Below are 24,229 nucleotides of genomic sequence, written 5' to 3'. Positions count from 1 at the left end.
TAACACACTCTCTCGACGATGCACTAACCGCGATACACTAAGACTCTTCGATGCACTCGCTGGCCGGCTGTCAACTCGATCGTCTCCGCACGGACTAACTAGATGAAAGACACTAACTCGCACTCCAGACGAGGCTGTCCCTAACTGCGGACCAGCAGGGTTTATATAGCTTTCGGCTTGTGTTCGAGAACATTCTGGCCTAAACCGGTAAGAATTCGTTCCAGAAGGTGCTTCGTCCATGGCAAATCGCCATTTCTTCGCCAAATGGGTCATTTCTCGCTAAATGTGGCAACACTGCCATCCCTTTCTATTTTATGGCAACCCTAAAACTGCTTTGCAGGGAAGCCATCTTACCGCGCCTGTACATTTCGTAACAATATTATCCTGAAAGCACATGCCACAGATGTAGACTTCTGGAAACTTGTGGAAAAGAACAGATTTCCGTTATTAAGAAGTGTTGCATATAAAATCAAATCTTGTTTTGGGTCTACCTAGGGAAAAGAACAGGTTTCCGTTATTAAGAAGTGTTGCATATAAAATCAAATCTTGTTTTGGGTCTACCTACCTCTGCGAGTATCTATTTTCAACCATGAACATTATCAAGTCGAAGAACCTGATTCGCATCTTGACAATTGCTTTCATGCGGGAACCTCAGCGTATGCACCTAACTTAGATATCTTGGTGGACGAAATTCAGTGTCAAAAATCGCATTAAGTGCAACATCATAAACAGAAGGCACACGACTATATTGTAAGTAATAAAAACGTTGTGTGTAAAATGTATATTTTGTTTCGAGGCGCGTTTTTTTGTTACGGGCTAGCGTTAAGTAGTAACGTGATAATATCGCCAAGGGATGGCTTAAATATCACCCAGGACGGAAATGTTATGTAGTACCCGCTTCGCTTTCTGAAACTGCCTTGTGTGCCCAAACACTAAAAAAGGTTGAGTACCATTAGTTTAAATTAATGTTTTGCTAAGAATATATTTAATGTTATTTCCTCTTTCTTTGTGTAATTAGTGGAGCTTTTGGTATTATTTTTCAGATATTGCTCGTGCAACAGATTAATAAAATACAAAATGAGAACTTAGCATTCGTTAGTGTAACACTTCGATCTGACAGTGAGATGGAGCAATTAAATGGAATGCAGAAAATAGGTATATATTATTTTTGCGATACTAGACTTTTCCCTTTCGGCTTTAATTCTCTCCGCTTGCTTGATGTAATTTTATTAATTTGCAATCGTACGACTAGCTGGATCATATATATAATCTCTTATTGTATGAGTTATATTTTTGGAGCGACGAGTTCCTGTAACAGAATGTTAATTTTCCTCCGCAAAAGGATCATAAATTAAAGTATGTATGATTGAAATATATATTGATTTTCAATGGTATTTCTGTCATCTTACAGTGTAACCTTTTTTAAGAAAGTGCAATGCGTCTGTGTGTGGGAAGGAGGGGGAAGATATAGTTCTATATCGATTCTAGTTAGTCCGATGTGGGTTCAAAATGCGTTAATAACAAAGCTTATTAATCTAATACATAGCCTAAGTCGCGCTTTTAGACTGGAAAAATGCAAGTTGAATTCAGAATCTCTCTAGTATAAAGTAACTACAAATTATCATTCAGATTGCTTTATGTTTATGCTCTAATAAAAGGTAGGTGTTCATGGTGATCGTGGTTTAAACTTTTTAAGTGTTAGGAAGTATTAAAATTTGCATTAGCTATCGAGGCTGAAAGGGCACTGACCATGCATCTGCTGATTTACATTTTGATAACGAAAGAATATTGATTCAATTTTTGAACTCTGCATACTTCATAAGTTATTGATATTTGTTGCTATTTGTAAACTGCAGTAATTTTGCATATTATCAATAAAAATATTTAGCAGTTTTTCCTCGACTTCTGTCCCGGCCTAGTTTCGACACATTACTGAATGTGCCCAGTATATTCATAGTTGATTACGTCTATTTTTTAAGTATTGTTATCTCAAAAACTTCACGGTAAATGTAATTAAAAAAAATTTGTTCTTTAAATTTGTTTCTGATAAAAGATGCTTTCTGGGATTTAAACGCTTACTATCCGTTCTTCCACTTCCATAAAATCTTCGATAGCTTTTCTTTTAATTAACGTACCCCCCCCCCCCCCACGAAAAAAAAAAAAAAAAAAAAAAAAAAAAAAAAAAAAAAAAAAACCCAACTTTTTAGAGAACTCAAAATATGCTATATCAAATGAAACAGTGAAATAAAAATTTGATTTTTCATCAGTATTGGCCATTTTAACGTCCCGATTACCTTAAAAACGAAAATTTGAAAATCCCCCCCCCCCCAAAATAAAATTTTATTATCTGATATTCTTTGCGAAAAGATGGCCTTACCTAACGTACCACAGTTCCCTTCCTCTCTGTAGCTGGGCTAATAATTTTTTGTGGTTAGTTTAAAGCTTTTTTTTTTGTATTGTTTTAGATTTCTAGTTTATTGCGTAGTCAGGTTACAGAATGATAACCTAGCATTTCGTTTGAAGTAGTTAATATATATATATATAAATGATTACGAGTGTTTCAGAATAATATAGAAAAAACATTAAATGCGTTAATTACGTCCTGTTGTGCAAAAATTAATGAAGAAAATAAATCCCAATCACATACGTTCAATATAATTTATGGAAAATAGCAATTATGAAAATATTTTATACTTTATAATAAGTATTTAGCTTGAAATCAGGAGTATAAAATTCGTTATCGAAGAACAGCTATGTAATACTTGAAGCAAAATGCTCATTTTATTTCCTTTAGCAGCTTCAGATCATAACATCTTCAGTTTAAATAACCTTTTAACGAAATTCAGCTGTGTAGCTTTGTAACAAATTTCAGCCGTTTAACTTCGAGGGTATTCTTTCTTTTCATTTTCGAAAGTTGCTATCGATACAGTAATCGAATACGTTCTTCCGCCCATTAAATGATAAACATGCAAATTATATAAAATGACGTCATTTGTGATTTAAGGCTTTCTGGGAGCTCGGTGCGCCTTCATTTAGAAGTTGTGGCAATTTCCAAGGTGTATGTAGGTTGACCACTTGAGCATTCTGCGTTAATTTATCTAGTTAATTTTTAGCATTTTAGCTATATCTTTAAGCTTACTATGGTTCTTGACGTAGCTGTTGCTTCTGCTGACAGCAATTCTGCCTGTGCATCTGCTCAAGCAATACCTGTCGAAGGTATGAGCCAAGGAGATAACCAGAACAAAGATATAATGATGAGATTTATCAGCTTAAATGAATTGAACCCTGGGAAAGGTTGGTGTATAATTTGGTTTTTACTATTACATTGCTTAAGTTTACTTTAAAAATTTAAGGTAATTTTTGGTTTTACTTCTCATGATGCTATTGTATGTGAACAGCACCATATCAGATAATTTTTATTAAATAAGGATTATATGATACATTAAACGTTGTATGTGCCATATTATGAAGCATGATTTGTTCTTCTCATGTGCACAGTGATCTGTTTTCGTTAAAAAATGTACAACTTCTGATACTTCAGGCATAAATACTTGAGGAATTTTTTTCTTTAGTAATGCAGGACTAATAACGATTAGTCGAGTGCGTATTTATACGATTTCAGTACTCGGTGTATTATACAATTACTTCTTGATAAGTGTTTAAAATCGGTAATTTAACGACCGAGGTCTGCATATTACCATGAGTTATAGGCATTAATTCAATGAAGATTCTCCTTCGAGTTGGCGAAGAGTTCTGACGGCAATAAAATATAATAAATTTCCAAAAGGGCGACCAGAAGACTATATTCTGTTAACGTTTACGATGGGGTCTTGGTCAAAGTTACTTATAAAAATAAGAGTCGGCGACTATTTTTTTCAAAATAGATGGTTAATATCGACATTTATCGTAACTCCTCAAAAATTATCAACATGTCTAAAGAAAGCGATTAAAAATGAAAATTTGGATTGTTAAATAAAGGTTATATGATGCATTGAACATTATATGTACTATATTATGAAACATGATTTATTCTTCCTATGTGCACAGTGATCTCTTTTCGTTTTAAAAAAAATTCCACTAATTCGTTATGACATTGGTAAGTAAGATTAAAATCATAATCTAATAACGAAACTGCCAGATTTAACATGCGCCTTGTGCCATTTCAGTGAGGTATTTTTCATGTAGTATCAAAATCTTCGCAATGCATTATTTCTAACTCTTGAAGGTTATTGGCATTAGAGTAAGAATTTGTGTGTTTATGAATTTTGTTTCCGAATAATATTTGCGATGTTCAATTAGAAATTTCTGTAGATTCGTACAATTGAATACATGTGGTTCAGGTAATATTTTACTTCCTGCCCATTGTTTCATGAAGGAATATTCCTCAAGGCGGCTTATTCTAAATATCGTTGGAATAATGTCAGTGAAACGATTAAATCGTATTTAACTTGCAGAATATTTATAGTTCTAGTTCTTGAAGTAAATTTAACAATTTAGTTGCATGAAAGCGGTAGTGCTTTATTTTTGAATGAAGCAGATGCAAAATGTTCTAGTATTAGTGTCTTTGCAAAATGAGGTGCGTTTTGTACGCCGATAGGTATGTTGCATATCATCGTTACCGCAGCGAAACTACGTAGTTGCAAAGTTTTTTATTCCCAGAAAAACGTGTTTAAGGTCAGACTCGCTTAATTTAAAAAAAAAAAAAAAAAAAAAAAAAAAAAGGAACTACAAGTACTACATAATTTCACAGGTGCTCTGCGCCGAAAGAAGAAAAAAAAAGGGGAGGGGGAGACTGTTCTACTCTCCCGTTCTACTGGGTCGATTGATGAAATTCAGCTTGCGTTTTTCATGTCTCGAAAACATGACTTAGGATATGTATTAGATTTTAAATACATCATTCGGTGAATCTTCGGATTATGGTAACTTGGCGATTTTTTGGCTACCAACCCTGCTACAGCAACCTGCTAGTTTTTTTTTGGGGGGGGGGGGACGCCATTTTGTTTTCACGAAGTAAAGGCTTTTTTTTACTCAACATTTTCCCCAACAATCTGCTAGCCGAATTACGCTTATGCTAGAACTTTTATGGAACAAAAGTGCTTAATCATGACGAAGATTAGGTGCGAAATTGTTTCTAAGTGCTTATTAGCTAAAATCACGATCGTAATTTTCCGGAAAGATGTAGAACAAACGTGCACAGAAATTTGTTTTTATAGGGCAAATTTATATATGAAACATGTAATCCCCCCTCTTTTTGGATTAAAGAACTCTGATTCGTCCATAAATGTCACATGACATATCTCATTCTCTCATTTCTCTGAGACAAAATAATCTGTGATTAGAGATGTGTACTTAAGATTATTGCTAAAGTCCTAGCTAGTAACATTTATCGCCTTACCAAAATGTCGCCAAACTACCTGTTACCATATTCCAAAGATTAGTCCATCATTTTTCTAATATAGATATTTTGACCCAAAATCGGGAGTTTTTCTTAAATGACATGCCAATTTTTTCCATTCGATTCTACGACTCGAATTATGCCAAACAGCCAAGTTTTGTAAATGTCGCACTTGTAGTTTTTTAAAAAATTAGCTCTCAAAATTTTAGCTCCTCAATGTTAATTGAATTTGATATATATATTATCTTTTATTAAACTTATTTGATTCTTTCTTTCATATTTCGAAATTTAGGTTCATTCCAAATAAAATTCGCTCATTTTTTTAAAAATTTGAATTTTGTATGTGTGGTGAAAAGCAAAAAAAGTATAGATTTCGTGGCGGGGTGCATGGCTGTATCTCTGTAGAAATGAGACATTGAGCACGGTAGTTAAGGGTTAATGGGACACGTTTGTGATTGACATTGTTTGCTTTTTACCAGACGTGTATGGCTCTTTACTTTTTTGCAAGTTTTGAAGTAGAACTTAAAATAAAGTTCCATTGTATTAATAATTCAAACTTTCGTTAAGTCGAAATTTTCAATATATTTTCTTTAATTCATCTGTACTTCGAACTATTTTCGGCTTCCATCAGATTAAATTTATAGAAGTTCGATTGTATTTTGTTCAAAAGCATGTGTGTAATACATACACATTTCTCTTTCTGTAACATGGTTGGTAAAATTTTTTGCATTGTAAAATTTTTATATTATGTACGAGATTTTAATGTAAAATTCGTAGCACTAACATGCAGTTCGACTGGCTGCTCAATTTTTAGTGTTAATCTAGGGTTTCCGAGTACTTGCAAAAATTAGTCAGGATGGTATTTTTTAGCGATGTATCAGCTAGAACCGGCTAACCAGCATGTACTAAACATTTAACAGCTCTTTCCATTTGAATGCATATCAGCGAACAGGGCAGAGCTCATGCTTTTGCTCAACATTTTCTCTATCTGTTCTCTCCAAATAACACACCATGCATTCATGCCTTAGAAGGTCAAGTCAGTTACTTTGTTGATAACTGGCTAAACTCTGTTGAAGTATTTCAGCCGTGTAAATTTGCCATCCCTGGTGAAGTCTAACATTGTTTAGAATTAAAAAAAATTGCATAACCTATTATGGAAATCTTTCAAAACTAATCTTTATATATAATGCATGTTTCTGTTTCCAAAGCCATGGAAAAATGCACTTATACTCCAAAAAGAAAAGAAGAAAAAAAAAAAAAGAGAGAGAGAGAGAAAAAAGTTTACAACATTTGTGACAAATTTCGTCCATGTAGCTTTCTCCTTAGCATCGGAAAGATTCAAATTATATATGGCCAGGCTTTTTTTTTTTTTTTTTTTTTTGTCTTGGCAGTGTACCTGATGTACAAAATGAGCTTTACCATTATCCAACTCATTAGCTTCTAAGATTGTTGCTATTCACTAACAAGAAGTTGCTGCTGTCCTTAAGCTAGACGTGGTAAAAGCGTTTGACCGTCTTATCTTTAAGCTGATTATTTAAAATTTTTCATTTAACATTATTACGAATTTGCATTCCTTGCTTATTGATTGGACATTCTGTGTGAAAATGACTTTGTAATCCAGATACAATGCTGGTTAAGTCCCACAAGGTTCCATTTTTAACTCTGCTTTGCCTGATGGTCAACTTTCCAAGGTGATAATGGCATGGCCGCGTATTACATTGATGATACAGTCATCCCTATTCGGTCTGTCAATAAGAACTACGCGTTAGTGAAAATTCAAGATAAAATTAGTCTGTAAATATTTATGCAAGTTTTGAACCCTAATTATTGTTGACGAGTTCTAACTCATCATTACGCACCATCGTAAACGCAACGGGCACGCGCTAATTAAACGCTTCCGTCAAAATATTCCCTACCTTGGAGTCTGATATGCTTGTTTCAGAAGAGTTAGAAATTCAGTCTCCGTTGTCTACAGCAGGTCTTCTTAAACTTTCAGTCGCGACCTTTTTTATCAGATTTTTTTCGCTACCCCAGGTATTAAATATAAAGATATAAAAATAAATATCCTCCCGTAAATAATTTACTACTTTGGTAAACAATACACATATAAAAAGTATTTTAGGATTTAAGTAAACAAAAAGAAGATTCTAATGAGATGTGCTCGTTTTCTGCTGTGTAAGAAATTGTTCATGCGATATTTGACACTGGACATAAAGTATCTTCAACACTGAACGATATTTAGTTTTAATGAGCTTTAAAGCTGCAAAAAAAAATGGTTTTATCACAGTATGTGGTGCTGAATGAGAGTAGAACATTTAATTCCATTTCAGAAATCATGAGAAGTCTAGTTCTAACTCCGATCCAGAATTCATCAAGGATTTCTGTGAATACTCAAGTTTTAGGTTTGAGTTGCTAGATAGCTGTACAGATTCCTTTTGCATTTTATGTTAACTGGTAATTAATCTCATTAGTGTCGGTGTAATTGTCTTGTGAATGCAGTTGCTTTAAATTCAACTCGTGAATTGCATTGAATTTTTGAATTTAATTTGAATTTTCGTGACCCCATTTGGGTTACACATAGTTTAAGAAACACTGGTCTACAGCAAAATCATGGGTACCAAAGTGAAGCTGCTTCATTTGCTAGGACGCCAGTCTGCTTGGATACCCCACAGAAAAAATTTTGTTTGCGATTCGTCCCATATTAACGTATGCTGACAGTGCGCTGTTTTTATTAAAGATATCAAGTACCTTTAGCATAAAATTTTGCTTAACATTTACATAGCTTCATGGTTTCTTCATAACAGTATTATCCATAGAAACCTCAGTATTGAAACGTTGAATGAATATTTACGCAAAATCAATTATAATTTCTATTTAAACTCTAGCACTATCAATTTTTCTAAACATAAAGACTACGAAATTTTAGAGATGGTTATGCATTGAAACTTTGCGTGAGCCACCTCCTCAGAAGTCGCCTTCTGTACTATGTCCTCCGCTTGATTAGATTTTTTTTCTATTCCGAGGTAATGGTATCTTTTCTACACATCCGCGTCCCTTTTAAGCGATTTTAGTAATATCAGGTGATGCCTCCTACACCATCAACCGAAAGTGCACGGAAAAAAAAAAAAAAAAAACCCCGCTGATCGTGGCATTAACTCGTGTGTAATTTCCGTATATGCGAACGCAAGTATCGATCTTTTGAAAATGGCTTGAGCTTTGAATGTGTGGTAGCAAAACTCTGAGCTTATTCTCTGTAAGGAAAATCATGATTTGGATGAGACTACAAATATCCAGAATTCCAGTATTTTGGATATTTGACTTCTCCTTAACTAGAGCAAACATAAAATTTTAATCTTTTATGTTAAGTTGCATATATCTCGCATGTAATAGACTGCATTTCGATTGAATCTAGTATGTACGTTTTAGGAGATCCGCTTCTGCTTGCTAGCCGGATCATCACAGGTCGTTAATCTTCCTCCCACCATAAAAACACATCGTCTGGAAGGTGCTTGGTACGTTTTAAAAGCGACCGCAAAAATCAGTTTTTGCGAGAGCTACTGACCTAGATTTTAGCATTGTTTTGCCTTCACTATCAACTGCAGGCTTTTTTTCTTTTGCCTTGTTGGGGCTAAACATTCCACAACCGGTCCTTATAATACTAGTTATTTTTGCAGTTTTTGAAACTCGGCTTGCAGATCTAGTTTATGTATTGACTTTATTTTTAAATCTTTGGTTGAATTATTCAGTTATCGGGTTTGTTGAGCAAACCTTTTTCCGAATTCCTTTCGTTTCTAAATGCCTGTTTTAAAATGAAGGAAGAAATTAAAACAAAGAGTATGGGTATATTTGAAGTGCGTATTTGTAGCTATGATTAATTTATAATTTTTATTTCTGTATATTTTTACAGTGAGTTATGTATTGAAATGCATTTGATTTCGGTCAATTAAATGATATACAGAATACTAAATTTAGCTATTTATCACGATTTCGTGATCGTTAAATATGCATTTCAGTATTTTACTGCCTTTATCAATATCTGAAATAACGTTAAACGATGAAATCGTTTTTCATAGCGCCATACGAATTTTTATTCTGCATTTTATTTTAATCTCTGCTTTCTTACGCAGAATGCACCTTAGTCATTGAAATAAAGAAGAGAACGTAATGTAGGATTTATTTAAAACGGAACATCAGATTACCGGAAGCTGATTGTATACACCGTTGGATCCAAATTCGATTTGATAAGGCAGACATTTTTAACTAGCATTAACGTGGTATACGGGCATTTAAAATTTGTTCATTCGAAGACAGAGTAATGAGAGTTTGTAATATAAGATCCATCTCCCGAGGTAGTTAATTTAGGGTGACATATAGCCTTTACATGATTTTTTTTAATTAATCTAGAATTTTGAAGCGAAACATGGTTAAGAAATTTGAATTGCACAAAAGCGTATAACCAGGGCTTTAAAATTGTTAGGTAGAATAATTGTTTTATTTCCAATGAAATGCACTATTCGTATGAGCATTTGAAATCTTTTTGTGTAGATGGAGTAACGAAGTAGTTTTATTCTTCTTACTATTAACATCTGTAATTTGTTGTAATCTATAGAAGTCTGCATTGATTATTAAATCAATTATATTAAAGTGCATGGGTGCCTCTTTACCTGAAGGAAAGGATAGCTTTCTAAGGAAATGGGGGTTTGTATTCATATAACACGTAAACTAAGAAAACGCTTTTGCAGCTTCTTCATTCAAAGGGTCGAACTCCCATCACCAGTGAATGTTGATCCGTTGAAAACTAGTAGTTCGGCTAGCGTTGAGCCGTGGCGAATGGGCTGGCTAAATCGCTCTTTTTTTGGTTTTCTAGTATGGAACGAAAATAAGAGACAGTTTTCCCGTAAGATTTCTCCACGAAGGCATCCGTTCCCTAGGCAGATAACCCTAATTAACTTTGCCATAGTCAAAAGAAAACCTTACAGAGGATCAAATTGCCTTACACGTTCGGTCACTAATGGACAAAGCAGTCTTTTGTATTGAGGTAAACTGCATGCAGAAATTAATCTCTTGATGTGGACTCTATAATCGCGAGAGCTTTCGAATTATTTAAATTATTACATCACGAATCTTTTTTTTTTTATAAGGATTACTTTACTAGGCATTAAATATATTCTTTCAGTTTTTCTGAGTAGATTAAAATTGGCTGCTTTTTCTTAAATGACTAAAAAAAAATTTGCATATAAAATCATGTTTTTGTTTGAAAATTAAATATTTTGTTAGTTTCTCAGGTTTATATGGTTTTAATACGAGTACTGGTATCTTAGCTTCCAGTGTAAATGAAAGCAAATTTTAGAGATATTTCAAGACAAATTTTCCTTCTAAATAGACCATTTCTTTAAAAATAGTGATTCCCCCCCTTCTTGTTTCTCAAAGGCGGACTGTTGTATAAATGTAGCGGTAATTCAATACTTGCTTGTCACACATGTAGCCTACTTATAATTGTTTAAATTGTATTTATTTTCATGATTATGGAATAATGTACTTTCGAACCGAATCCTAAAATATTATTGGCTGAGCGGTGAAATAATATATTAAATTATGTGATTGTATGGGGATTTTGTCCCCATGTGTAACATAAATATGAACCAATTCTCTTCAGAAAACCTGTAAGGAGTTGTATTCCTTGAATGGCCTTGTGTAAGTTGTCATCATATGTATCTACGCAGTTGATTTTTTTCTGGTATCGGGAAAACTTAATTGTCACAAACCCTTCTCAAAATAATTCCTATTAAGAATTTTCTCATGCGAGTAAATAATGAAACTGATCGAAGTGTTATCTTTTATAAAAAATACCCGAATTGTTTTGTTAATTTCCAGCAGTGTCGCATTCCATTTAGATCTTTAAATATCTTACTGGTTTGTTTTAAAACTATACAAAGGAATCTTGAGAAAGGAATCAGCTTTCGTTTATTTTCATCTCGCTATGCTATTGGATTTGTTATGAATTGCAGTTTTCCAGAAAGTACTTATTGCGAATTCTTTGGATTAAGTAATGGCTAAATTATTCACGTTTTGCGTTCTACTTATCCCAAAATTTTATTTCTAAATTGTAATTTCAGTGCTTTATTGTTCTGCTCTTTTATGCTGTTACGGAACTGTTAATGCCCTTCATTCTTTTGGCAATGCATATTGATATATTACCACATATAAGCAGCAGCTTTTCTTCTAGTTTGTTTTCTTATCGTTCTTTATTGTTCTGTTCTTTTATGCTGTTTTGATGAACATTTAGAGAACTTTGTGCAAAACAAGCTTTGGTGTTCATATTTTAATTCTGAGAAATTTTCAGGAATATTGCTGCTTGGTGTAATTTTTTAAGATATCTTTTTAACTGTGCGAAAAAAATGAAGCTCAACTAGTTAGTCTTTGCTTTGAATTCTACGATGACCCTTCCCACCCACATCATGAATTGTACTCAATACGCGGAAGGCGGCATTTTGGCTCTTTGCCATCATTTAATTGTCTCAGTAACCGTGGGTGATAGTAGGATGCGAAGGAAAATGCTGCAAAATGATCTTTTTACGTCCTTGACACGGATCAAAATTGCGTACCTGCTTTTCTTTTGGACGATACGGGTGGTTGGTTATGTTTAGATTTTCTGTCGAATGCGTATTTACATGTCATTTGCTAATGCATGATATGGAAGCTTATTTAATTTAGATCAACTGGCCATTTATATTTTGAAAGGGACTGTAATAAGTCTTCCAAATGTAAGCTGGTGAATAATAAACCTGAAACTACAATCAAGTACAAGTTGTATTGTCCATTAAAATTTTCCGTTTCTATTAAATCTGTTTGTCAGGTTTCTTTGCCTTATCGTGGGATTTTGGTTTAGAGCTTTCCGTCAGTATCTTTAATACTTGAAAATTGCTGATAATGTATTATAAGCTTTCAGAGCCTTTGGCGTCGTATTTGAGAAATCGCAATCTGCGAATGGGCCCAAAATCATTTGAGATGATAGTAGATGCTATTTCTCTCGTATGGATTATTTCTTCAAAACTGGTAGCTCGTGTTCCATTTTTCGAAAAATGGCGTTCCGCTGTTTAGTTAGCTTTTTCTGAATAATGGAAAGGTTCTTGGTTTCTGATATTTCTTCGACATACAACTATATCAAAATCAGTGAAGCCTCGATTTCTGTACTCGTGAGACTTGAGGTTAAATGTCTGTTAATACTGCAATTTGCAAAATGTTTTAACTTTTGAGTCTCGGGAAGTCACTAATATGAGAAAAACCAAGCTGTGCAGTAGAGCATGTTTTGACTAAAATTCATTTAGTTTTAAAATATCTATAGTTTGCATATATTTATCGAGTATAAGTAATGACAACTAGGAACAAAATATTTTATAAGGTTTACTTGGATAAAAGTAACGATGCATAGGACACGTATCAATAAGATGCGTAGATTCCGTTTGTTCCAAACTCTATCGTCAATTGTGCAACGACCTAATATAATGACTGTTTGGGCAATTCGGCCCCGAGATCGTGTAGGTGCAGCTGTTGTACTGGAAAAAACAATGGTTGGGTTTCTATTGCACCCAGCTTGTCTGGTTTTCACTTCTTAATTTACTGCGGTTTATCAAGCTTTGAAAGTCGTCAAAATTTTTTCTCTAACACTGCATATTGACTCATCGATTTTTTCGTTGCTTTGTCATTAGTGGTCGCAATAGTTCTCTGCTGTGATAAGCAACGTGTAATAATAGTTGCTGCCAATGATTTGTATGATATTCGTAAATAACTTCACTTAACTTTCCTCGTGACTTATAAATTATCGTGTAGGAAGATAAGCATAAAATGATTTTGTTACGATTTTGTTATTGTTTAGCGGAACTGTTAATGTCCTTCATTCTTTTGGCAATGCAGATTGATATATTACCACATATAAGCAGCAGCTTTTCTTCTAGTTTTTCTTATCGTGGAAACTCTAACTACCCACGAGTAACTTTTATTTTGTTTAGTGCGGGTTAATTTTACGACCATACCGTTAGCCAGACAATCGGAAACTTAATTTCTATGAGGTAATATTTATTCAAAACGGGTGTTATTTCCTATGGCAGACCGCCAATATCAATGCCAGATATTTGGTGAATAAACGCTTGGCAGCCTGTGTAAAGCTCTCAAACTGAGTTACCGTCATTGTAGAAGTTTAATTTCAAAAGATTACTTACTCATGGCGATAAATGAGAATTACAGCAAAGGTATTCTTAAAATTTGTAAAATTATGATTCTAATTTCTGCATTGGAAAAAGATTTGTCATCCCGCTTAAAAATATGAGTATAATAGTAGCTTATTTACTTCCTTAAAATTTCGTTATTTTATTTATAAGCTCACACACAAGTTTTATTTTATGAGCATGAGATGTAAAGATTTAAGACATTATGATTATTTGTATGATCGATTTTATGAACGCTTGACCGAACTTCATGAACTGTGGATTTTATGAACGTTATTTTTCTTTCAAATGTTTCAAAATTTATAGTTTTAGATGAATTTAAATTTATTGTAATTTTAATGTAAAATTAATTTAAATTTTAGATGAATTTAAAATATGAAAATTTATAGTTTATTTCATAATGGATAAAGGACAACACCTGTTAACGATTTTTAAGGATCAGCTGTCCCCCATTTATCGTCAACTAAACTGGTTTTTCGGTATACGTTCGCTTTGAAGTATCATCCATGAACCTTCAGGCTCCTTTCGAAGGGCTCCTGGACTGAAGAGTCCTATCCCTATCGATGCTGAGTCTCTTTTCGAACGTTGAATCCATAAGTGCGTTCCGGCAGAGTGACAATAGGCAGAAAGAAGATGTCCGTAAGCAAAAAATATGGCATAGAGTCCAGTCGATAGTGAGTTGGTGACACATGCACTTGGGGAGAAGTATTCGGAGGCTAATTCCCAGGAATCAGGTCGATGCGATGAGGTGTAGGGTTGAAGGCGGGGTCGATAGGCGGAGAGAAGGCTTGAGAATCTTCAGGTCAGGTGGTTTGTATTAGCCAATGGTTGAGAAAGTGGTTATTTTTGGTAAGAGAGCTGAGGGGTCTCATGCAAACAGTGTATAAAGTTTTAATATTTATGATTTTTTTTTCATTATTTAATTAAATTAATTAAAGATGTTAGATTCCTCACATATATTAAATAAAATTAATAGTTTTTCCATAGGTGTATCCACTGATTTTAGTTGGTCTAAATTATTTTTAAGAATGGAAAAGAATTTTAAGATATTGTTGTTACCAAAAATATTGTTTAGTTCTTTTAACGTGGAAAATATGTCAATGAAAGTGTTCGTGCTGGATGTAATGTTAGTGTTCTGGTTTCTGGTGCCTTGTGTGTTGTTGGATGTAACTTGTGCGTATGTTCTGCCTTGTGTGTATGTAGGTATGTTTGAAGTGGTGTTATTTGGGGTGAAAGTGTAATTTGGTGAATTATTTGTGTTTCTGTCTTTAGGGAATTTCTCGCAACCGCGATAGGAAGCTGGATGATTTTTGTGGCAATTTGCGCAGAGGGGATTGTCAATTTTTCCTTGTGTAGGGCAGTCTGTGGTTTTATGTTGTTGTGCGCATTTAACACACCTAGGTAGAAAGAAACAATTATCTGATGAGTGGTTGAAGCGTTGACAATTATGGCATTGTGGTGTAATGTTTTTGTTGATGTATTTTTCGACTGTAATGATGAACATACCTAGGTGTGTTTCACTGTAGATTTTGTCAATATTGGGTGTTTGCATAAGTTGGATCTGAAATAGTGGCATGGGTTGTTTGGTCTTAAATCTGGTGAGCTGAACTACTTTGTGTATTGTGTATCCTAGGTTTGTAAGTTCAGTGGATATTTCATGTGTGTCAGTGGTGATGGGTAGGCCTCTAATGACTACTTTAACTGGACGTTTATGTTTAGGTGTAATGACATAGTGTTCGATGTTATGTTTTTGTAGATCTGTGGTGAGTTGTCTGTGGTCATCAGTTGTTGAGGGTAGTAATTTTAAGTATTCCCCACTTATTTTGGCATAGAAAGTAGCTTGTGTAAGTGTTGAGTTTTTTTATGTATTGGTTGTGTGTGGCGCCATCTGTCGGCTTAACCATAATCGGTGTAGGTGTGCTGTAGTTTGGAAGTCTTGCATCTGGTGATTGTGAACTATTAATTTGTTGTGTGGGTTGAGTGGAATGAGTGTTAGGTTGCGAGAGTGCTGTGAAGCTGTTTTGGGTGGGAATAGTGCTGGGTGGAATATTTTTAGGAACCTTTGCAGGTTTAGTTGGTTTTTGAAATCCATCTGAATTGTCTTCGCTGTCTGAGTTATCACGTGGTTTGTGTTGTGCTATTGGCTGTGTAATGCTTGCATGAGTAAGAGCAATATTTAACTTACCCCTCAGCTTATCCAGTAGAATCTTCTTCGCTTCTATCTCCTTTTTCATGATATCCGAATGATAGTCTCTGTCCGTAACTGGTCTCTTGGCCGATAATTCCTGGATTATTCCGTTGAGGCTTGAAATAGCAACTTCTAGGTCAGCGATTTCCGTTCGTAGAGTAGCGATTTCATGTTCCGTGAGAGCGTGATCAGTATCTTGGTCCATATCAGTGGCCGCCGTATTCGAGCTGTCCGAGACCGGATCCGTACCTTTATCAGGTGGAACTGCTTCATTACGAGGAGTCTGCTTAGTACGAGCCATATCGACAAGTCACGATTTCGTTAAAACGAGAAAATGTCCTGAATGCTTTGAAGTACGTCCTGTTACGACGCGAAAATTCTTTGGGTATGAGATTTAAAATACCACCCGAGTTCGAGTAGTCACGACTGTGGGCCCCTGTCTTGTTTACCTCTTTCGAGCAATTCTACTACTAACCCATGAGTTTCAGTTCGCCTGTAGCTATTTAGTAAGTAATCCGAGCTATAACGTGATTTTTGTGTTCTTTTGCGTACAATTTTTGTAAATTCGTTAACCAGCTTTAATAAATATAATTAGAATGCAACAAGAAAATCTTTAGAATCGCCATGGAGAAAGACTTGAAAAGTATGAAGATGACGTCATTATCCGGAACTTGGCTGTTGCATACCGTATACCAAGCGCGAAGGTGTCTGATTATAATAAAGACGCTTTTAAGTCGACTAACGTTGAGTTAACATGTTCCATGTATCGACAAGCACTGCTATACGTGAAGTTTCGCATTTTTCACCTGAAGAAAAAAGAACCCTAGTGTAAACAGACCTTTAGAGCTTGTTAAAAAATTGCTTTTCATCTGGATAGCAGAAGTATATATGTACAGTCTCGTGTGCAGTGCTTCATGTATGAATATATATTTCACCCACTGCATTTGTATTTTAGTATTAAATAGTGTTATAATAAAAAAGATTTTCTCTTTCTTATTGGGAAAGTTCGTTTGGTATACGTCCGAAGATCTGGAACGGTTAAAACGTTAATTAGTGTACGTTTATCAGAACTCTGTCATCTATTACTCGTTAATATCGAAATAGCAGACTGCTATTGAGGAATGTGAATTACCCCAAACTTTTTCGACTTTTGGTCGACGTGTCATCTTCTGACATATTGAGCTTTTATATTGAAATCTGATATAATGTATAAATTTAACCATTTGTTATTTTTACACCCGAAATTCTTCCTGCCCTACGAAATAACTTATATACCGGGAACTCCAGTTGCAAGATACGCATATTTTGCCGACATTTTGCCCTAGTGCAACCATGTCCTTATACATCGTAAATTTTTTCTAAATACTTCAGTATTTTTATTTAACTGCTATGTGTTCGAACCTTTCATAGATTTCGGAGATTAAAACTGTAAAATAGCTGTCAGCTTTTTACAGAAATGCGAAGCACTGTCAAATAGATGAATGTTTTAATTCTCCTAGAGTAAAACTATACTTAAAAACATTCAGAAGCGCAGACATAACGGTAAGAATGAACGTGAAGGAAGCCAGTCATACGTTTACAGCCGTGTTTTAATTAATAGTGTGACCACCAGAGGCCGAGCGCTAAAGTGGCTGAACACTGGTAGTTCGGTCCGAGGTTCGAATCCCGCGAACGGGCTGGCTGCATGGGCGTTTTCGTGGTTTTTCACTGTATAACGTGTATACGAGCCAGTTTCCCTTAGAAAGTCCCCCACGACGGCATCCCTCCCCCTAGGCAGATACCCCTAGTGAGTTTTGCCGTAATTAAATAAACCAAACAAATTTATAGTATTGCAAGGATTCAACGTTAAATTTTACTAGTTGGTCAAACCAGATAACTCTCATTTGCGAGAATGACTTTTGAATTGGTGAAATAAAAGGAAACGTTGGAGTCGGTCTGTTATCTAGGTATTGTGAAGCACCTGCGCTCCCACATTCCTCGAAAAAATCCCTACTAGTGGATGGTATACAAATGGAATTGTTTATTCAACGATGTAGATGTTTTATATCACCAAAAACTGATATATGCAAGTATATGCTAATATTTACATTCTATTACTTTAGAAGAATTTTTTGAAAATTTTAATGAGTACAAAGTTCGTTTGGGGACTAAACACCGGGGTTCCTGCGATAAGCTTACCACTTGTCCAGATTGGAATTGGGGGAGGGGAAAGAAAAAAAGCATTCAAGATTGTTGTGCGCGCTCTTTTAGCAACTTATAAATCAAGATTTTAACCGAATTGTTTTGATTATGTTGCAAAAGGAGTCAAAATTTTTAAGATTTGTTTTCGGCTTTCAAACGAGTTTGATTGAGTTTCCACTTATAGGTCTTCTGTCAAGTAATCGCAAAATGAGTAACCCATGTAAATCGCAACATATTTGTTCAAGAGCACAGCTCAGTCACCAATGATCAGTAACTTTGAATTAATAATACAGGTTAAGAAAAAGATGCTGTACAGTGCTGGAGGAAGTAGCCGTGTCCTCTCGTGGCATCTTTCTTCCCTTTTTATATTTACATAAACAAGTCATGTGTTAGCAGTGGAGAGATAGTGTTTTGGCCTTTGTGGGAAATACTGTGGTTACGCAGATAAACGCATGGTACCGGATAAGATTAGATAACGATAACTGAAAGTTCTCATGTACGCAGGTTCTTTATTTGGAGGCTAGTACTATTTATGTAACTAATGCCGATAGAATTATTACAATCAAAATTTCGTGTTTTGATGTCCAGATCAAGATGTAGTCCTGAGTATTTGAAATGCTTGAACTGATAGGATTTTTATGCAGTTTATATTTATGCAATAACTTTCTTCAGATTGAATGCTGATATAATTATCATACTCAGTATTGTTTTCTTATTGCTATTCAGGCTGATCCAGGCAGTTGGAGTAAAAGAAGAATGTAATAGAGTATATGCTGACATATACTAGGGACCACTAAAGCATTCAACACATGATTATTAAGCAGTAGTTAAACAATTCTTTATACTGATTTCCTCTTTAATGTTTTATTTGCATTTATAATTATTTTAAGAGTCCCCTTTATGTATGCAAGACAACTGGGACTTTTAATTTATAGATAGTTTAAAGAACTTCAGTAAAACATCGATACATCCTGTGTGGTTCAATGCTGTGTTAACTTTTAATTAGGAGCGACCAGGAGCGGTGAAGTTGCTGAACATTGGTAGTTCGGTCCGCGATTCGAATCACAGCGAACGGGCTGGCTGCATCGGCGTTTTCATGGTTTTCCCCATGTGTACGTGTCAAAGGCAATGAACTCGCCGATGTCGCTGCAAAATCTGTTGATATTATCTTTGAAAATGATGTCCCTTTGACAGACATACGGAATTACATCAGAACAAAGATCTTGCCCAGGTGGCAAGAACTCTGGGAATGCCAGACTGAACAAATTAAGACAGGTAAAATCCAATTTGGAGTATTGGGAGTCGAGAGGAGGATGTGCTGCTGACTCGCCACGAATTGGTCACTGTAGACTGACACATCAGTATCTCTTGAAAGAAGATAATGAGCCTATTTGTAGCACTTGCAACTCTCCCATTTCAGTCGCATTTTAACCTGCTGTTCTGCTTTTAGTCAAAAACGTGAATGTCATTTTAACTCTACGAATGTTAACAGATCTCATTGGAAGAAACCCTCGCATCAACGTCATACATTTTTTAAAAGACATCTTTTTACCATATGATTTGATTGAATTTTTTTTTCTTTTATCCTGCTCTACTTGTTGTTAGAGCATTTCTCAGTCATTTCTCCATGCCTTCATCAGCATTACAGGCTCATTTTAACAATTCATCTGATACAGTGTGGTTGTACATTTTGGATTTTATTCACCATTCGTCTGGCGCATAATAGCCTTCAAGGTTTTATACCATTAAAAGTCGACCAACTTTACGAACCAGTTTCCCTTAGAAAGTCCTCCACGAAGCAATTCCACCCCTTAGTCGGATAGCCCTCGTGTGCTTTGCCATAATTAAATAAACCAAACCCTTTTAACCAAGAAATTGAAAACTTGCATTTTAAAAACGCTTTACGATCCCCCCCCCTCCGAAATGTCTTGACAGATCAATAGATATTTCACTTTCGTTGCTGTTGTGCGTATATTATCGGTTAAAGCACCCCAACATGTCAACATACTTATTGGCAACAGTATCTCTTTTAAAAATCCTGGATAAAATTTCTGAGTGTTTTTTGTTCATAAATCTGATTGAAAAAGTTGGATTTTGTTATATATTTGCCTATGAATAATAATGTTATTGTAAGGCAAAATTAATTTGTCTATGTAGTTACATTCACACATAACAGAATTGAATTGAGAGCTGTTTCACTTAATGTGATTTTGCTATATTTATCTTCTAGTGACATATGCTCAAATGTTAGTGCAGGATGTTTAAGCATTATTTGATGCGTGTATTTGATAGGTTTCATTATTTTTATATTAGATTATGGTGAATGCCGACGAAAAGGGTGGCTGCAGTGGCGTTATCATGATTCCCCCAATCTGTAATCTTGATACAAGCCAGTTCCCCCTAGAAAGTCCTGCACGAAGGCATTCTTGCATGCCCTTTGTCGGTATTCAATTAACTAGGCCATTCGATTATAGCAAAATATGCTATGGCTAACTGAAGAGATAGATGCTTTCGTGAAGGACTTTCTAAGGGGGAAAAAATGGTTCTTATTCATATCAAGCGTATATCATATTTAAACTGAAGTTTTGAATAATTCATATGTGTCATAACAAGAAATTAGGAATTGTGGTATAATGAACCTTTGTTCTTTCCACATGAAAGACCAACTGCAGATTAGAGAGATATCTGCATGGGTGTATTCCTTGGTCTTCCTTGTGTGCAACGAGAATAAGAAAATCCTTCGCGAAGCTCTGACTTATGGGGGTTAGCTGCCATGAAAACCGTTATGCAACTTAATACGGGTCACTTTTTCCATAGAAAGACCCCCGCGAAGGCGTATCTCCCTGTAGGCAGATAGCCCTGTGTGCTTTCCTTATAAGTTTTCATACTTTGATTACTGTAAGATTTTTCATCATCGAATTCTTAATGAGTGAAGTCGATTTGACCTTAACATTATAATGGACAATTTTTTCACAAAGCTGTTGATGAATCGAGTAAATTTGATGCTTTTTCCGTGTAACATTTGCAGATAGTTTACTTTTGGTGTCACTCCGGCGCCCTAACTTTCTGCATTTGCTATGAAATAACCGTGAGCACAAACACAGACATCTACTTTCATATCGTATCTATAGCTTGAAAGAAAACCTGCTAGCGAATCTCTGAGGCGTGAAGTGGAAAGCGAATTCAAGAAACCGTTCGTTTCTGTTCTTGCAGCTTTCTCCACTCTTTCTACGCATGAGTGCGCCGCCAATAGGCGGCTTAAAGCCATATTAGTCAGCTTACTTTTAATTTCGCTTCAGAAAATAGCCTACAGTAGAGAATTACTTTCTGCTTATATTTAATTCTAGAACAACTGTCATTCGCTATGTGATGATTCGGTAGTTTTCGTTCTGCTTAGTCTATCTGGAACATACAGTTTTAAGTTATTTTTGTTAATAACCGTTGGGAAAGAAGTTGTCGTAATTTGACTAAGACCGTGAAATGAGTAACTGATTTGGATATCCCAGAAATCTTTGTAATGTCATTAATTTCCTCTTTGAAGACTTAAAACGACTTTGGTTGCGGTATTTAAATGTTGAATCGATATATTGTGCCTAAATCGGGCAAAGATCGATTTTTTCCTTCGTGAGAAGCAGTTGATGATTTTTCAATACTAACCTTATGATTTCTTGTTAATTTAAATATTTTTAAGATGTGCGACTTAATTTATTGAAGTAATTATACTGTACATCTTTAACAAAGCAATTATAATAAACATTTTACCATCAATAAATTGTTTACAATATGTTGCTGATGTGTGTGTATATAATTACTTTTTATGTGGAGAACAAAAAAAAAAAAAAAAAAAATCCGATCTTAAGCTGAGCAAAATGAAGGCTTTTTTTAGGGGTGGGGGGCGGAATCGTTATATTCAGCGAAAAGTAACGATCATTTTCTAAGAGTGGAGTTGTACTGGAGCATTTACAGACACCTGTGATTCTTCGTGGCTTGAAAGATCTTAAGGGTATACGAAGAATTACTTAAGAGCTCGAATAGCTGTCTGAACAAGACCAGTGAGTACCGATAGTTCGATTGTGACATGATATCCCTGCGAAAGAGCTGATTGCAGTGGCATAGTTACACATGTACTTGGTACTCCCATGTGAACCACGTTTCACATGGGTTTTCGATGGTTCTCCCCATGTGCCGAGATTTTGCCGAGTTTTTATTAATCTCTGCAAAGATATTCCTTTTTAGATAATCCTTGCTTGCTTTGCTGTATTTTTTTAAACTACAACAGAGTTATCTGAAAAATGCTTAACACTATTTTACACAATTTTGAATAAGAATTGCTGAAGAATTACAAGCGCAGCTATGCTTAGGTACGAATGAGAGAAATTTCGTAAAGATGTTTTAAAACTAGTGTTGAATTTAAGTCTCAGATTTCGACGAAGTGAAGAGACAGACATTGATCTTGAAGTGTTGCCAGATCGTGCGATTTTGCGACTTTTGACAAACTTGTGCTACTAAAATTTTAGTGTTTGCGAAATTTTTGAGACATCCATCATTTTCTTATGCTACTTTTTGCGACTTCAAAGTTTTTAATTTATCGTAAAATGCTTTTATTTTAAAATAATTGATCAATTAAATATAATTTATGTTAAAAAATAGTTTATTTAGGTTTAAGTAGAAGTTGACATCTGACAATCTTACGTAGATGTGGGCTTTCCTTTTCAAGGCTGCGCAGCCTGATGCCGGTATAACAAGAAAAGGGAAGTAAAGTAAAAAGAGGGGGGGGGGAGGGGGCTTTGGGACCTCTCACCACCCTCCCTCCTCACTCGTGCATTTTGTTTTTAAATCAGTTTCCCCCCTTCCCAGTTCTATGTTGATAATAAATCGAACCAAAGAACTTGCAGTTTGCGCGCCAAATGTTGGGTACCCACACAGAGAAATTAAATTCATGCTCCTGACTATAAAATTGCTAAGACCTAAGCAATGGAAATGACTTAAAAATCAAAGCAACGGCATTTTTCTAAATAACAACAAAAATAAATTTAACAGTGTAAGAACAAAGCTTTCTTAAATAATCAGAATCAAACAGAACACCACATAGAACGGAAAACTCACTGAAAAGCATTCCTCAATTAAAAAGCAAAAAAACAATAAATTAAAAAATTGCCAACTGAAAAAGTTTAATACAAAAGAGCTAACAGTCTAAACGTGAGGAATCTCTTAAGAATCGATATCTGCATAATTTAAAAATTGAAACTAAATTAAATGAGAGTTATAAAAGAAATGGATATTTAAACAATTGAAAATGAGCAATATAATTTTAAAATTTTCGTTAAAGCTAAATATGTAATTAAAAAGACTAAGCATTGAATACGGTCTGTAACTTACCAATAGACTGTAAATTTGTGATGACGTCAGAGGTAATGTGAGCCTGCGTAACTATGACGTCACAAAAAGCACTTGATCTCTTGCATAATTTGCGATTTTTTTAGTCTACTTTTGCTACTTTAGTTGAAAATCTTCTGGCAACACTGATCTTGAGAAGCGTTTTCTGTCGGGGGGGGATCTTCTGTTTAACTTCTGGTACAGGATTTTGCTTTGGTATGCTTTCAAACTCTTGTGTCAAATATTTATATAAATTATCGGGGCTTTTCATTTATTTCGGCCCACGAGCGGCCGAACGGTAACGTCGCTGAACACTGGTAGTTCGGTCCGAGGTTCAAATCCCCCGAACGGACTGGCTGCATGGGTCGCTTCATTTCAGTGCATATTGGTTTATTCCTAATAGAGATCGGCAGATATAACGCACTTCGCTTTATTTTCATCTGACGATCAAATGCGTGCGCACTGATATCTGAAGACATTTGTAACTTTAATAATAACGCAACGTGCTGAAAGTGACTAATGCTTCAAAGTCCTTACATAATTTCGTTGCAAAACTATTTAGCATAATTAGTTTGATACTGTTCGACCATTGCGCAGGGGGATTTTTAATTTATGACAAATTATTTTTAATTTAAAAAGACAAAGTTGATTTTCAAGAGTGAGGGCAAGAGCAGAGTCGTAGGCTGCAAGATCGTAAAAAAACCTTAATAAACTCATTTTGGGCACCGTTAAAATCTGAAACCTTTCAGATTTTCTACATTCCGATTATTTTTGAGTAATCTTACTGTATTTTACTTCTGTACCATCACTTCATTCACTTCTGGCTTGTCACTTTCTCGATGTTCTAAATAGTGAATTTGATTT

The 24,229-nt window shown here is 35.0% G+C and overlaps 1 protein-coding gene across 3 annotated transcripts in view; it reads left to right on the top strand.

Annotated features, from left to right (window-relative positions):
- The window catches only part of smg (sterile alpha motif domain containing protein 4 smaug), a 180,513-nt gene that overhangs the window by 56,497 nt on the left and 99,787 nt on the right, over positions 1–24,229 (top strand). The window contains exon 1 of one of the 3 annotated variants that reach the window (XM_085806798.1): positions 3,074–3,294. The exons of 1 other annotated variant lie outside the window; for it this stretch is intronic. In XM_085806798.1, the coding sequence (XP_085662924.1) occupies positions 3,141–3,294 (154 nt within the window). In that variant the 5' untranslated portion in view covers positions 3,074–3,140. Of the gene's footprint in view, positions 1–3,073; positions 3,295–24,229 lie in introns of those variants that run through there. One more of the 3 variants, XM_035359915.2, reaches the window with a different exon arrangement.

The sequence above is a fragment of the Stegodyphus dumicola genome, chromosome 12 (assembly GCF_044657685.1).
Source record: "Stegodyphus dumicola isolate Sdum_Otavi_A_Nest chromosome 12, ASM4465768v1".
Taxonomy (NCBI): domain Eukaryota; kingdom Metazoa; phylum Arthropoda; class Arachnida; order Araneae; family Eresidae; genus Stegodyphus; species Stegodyphus dumicola.
This window is presented reverse-complemented; position numbering and strand designations above follow the sequence as displayed.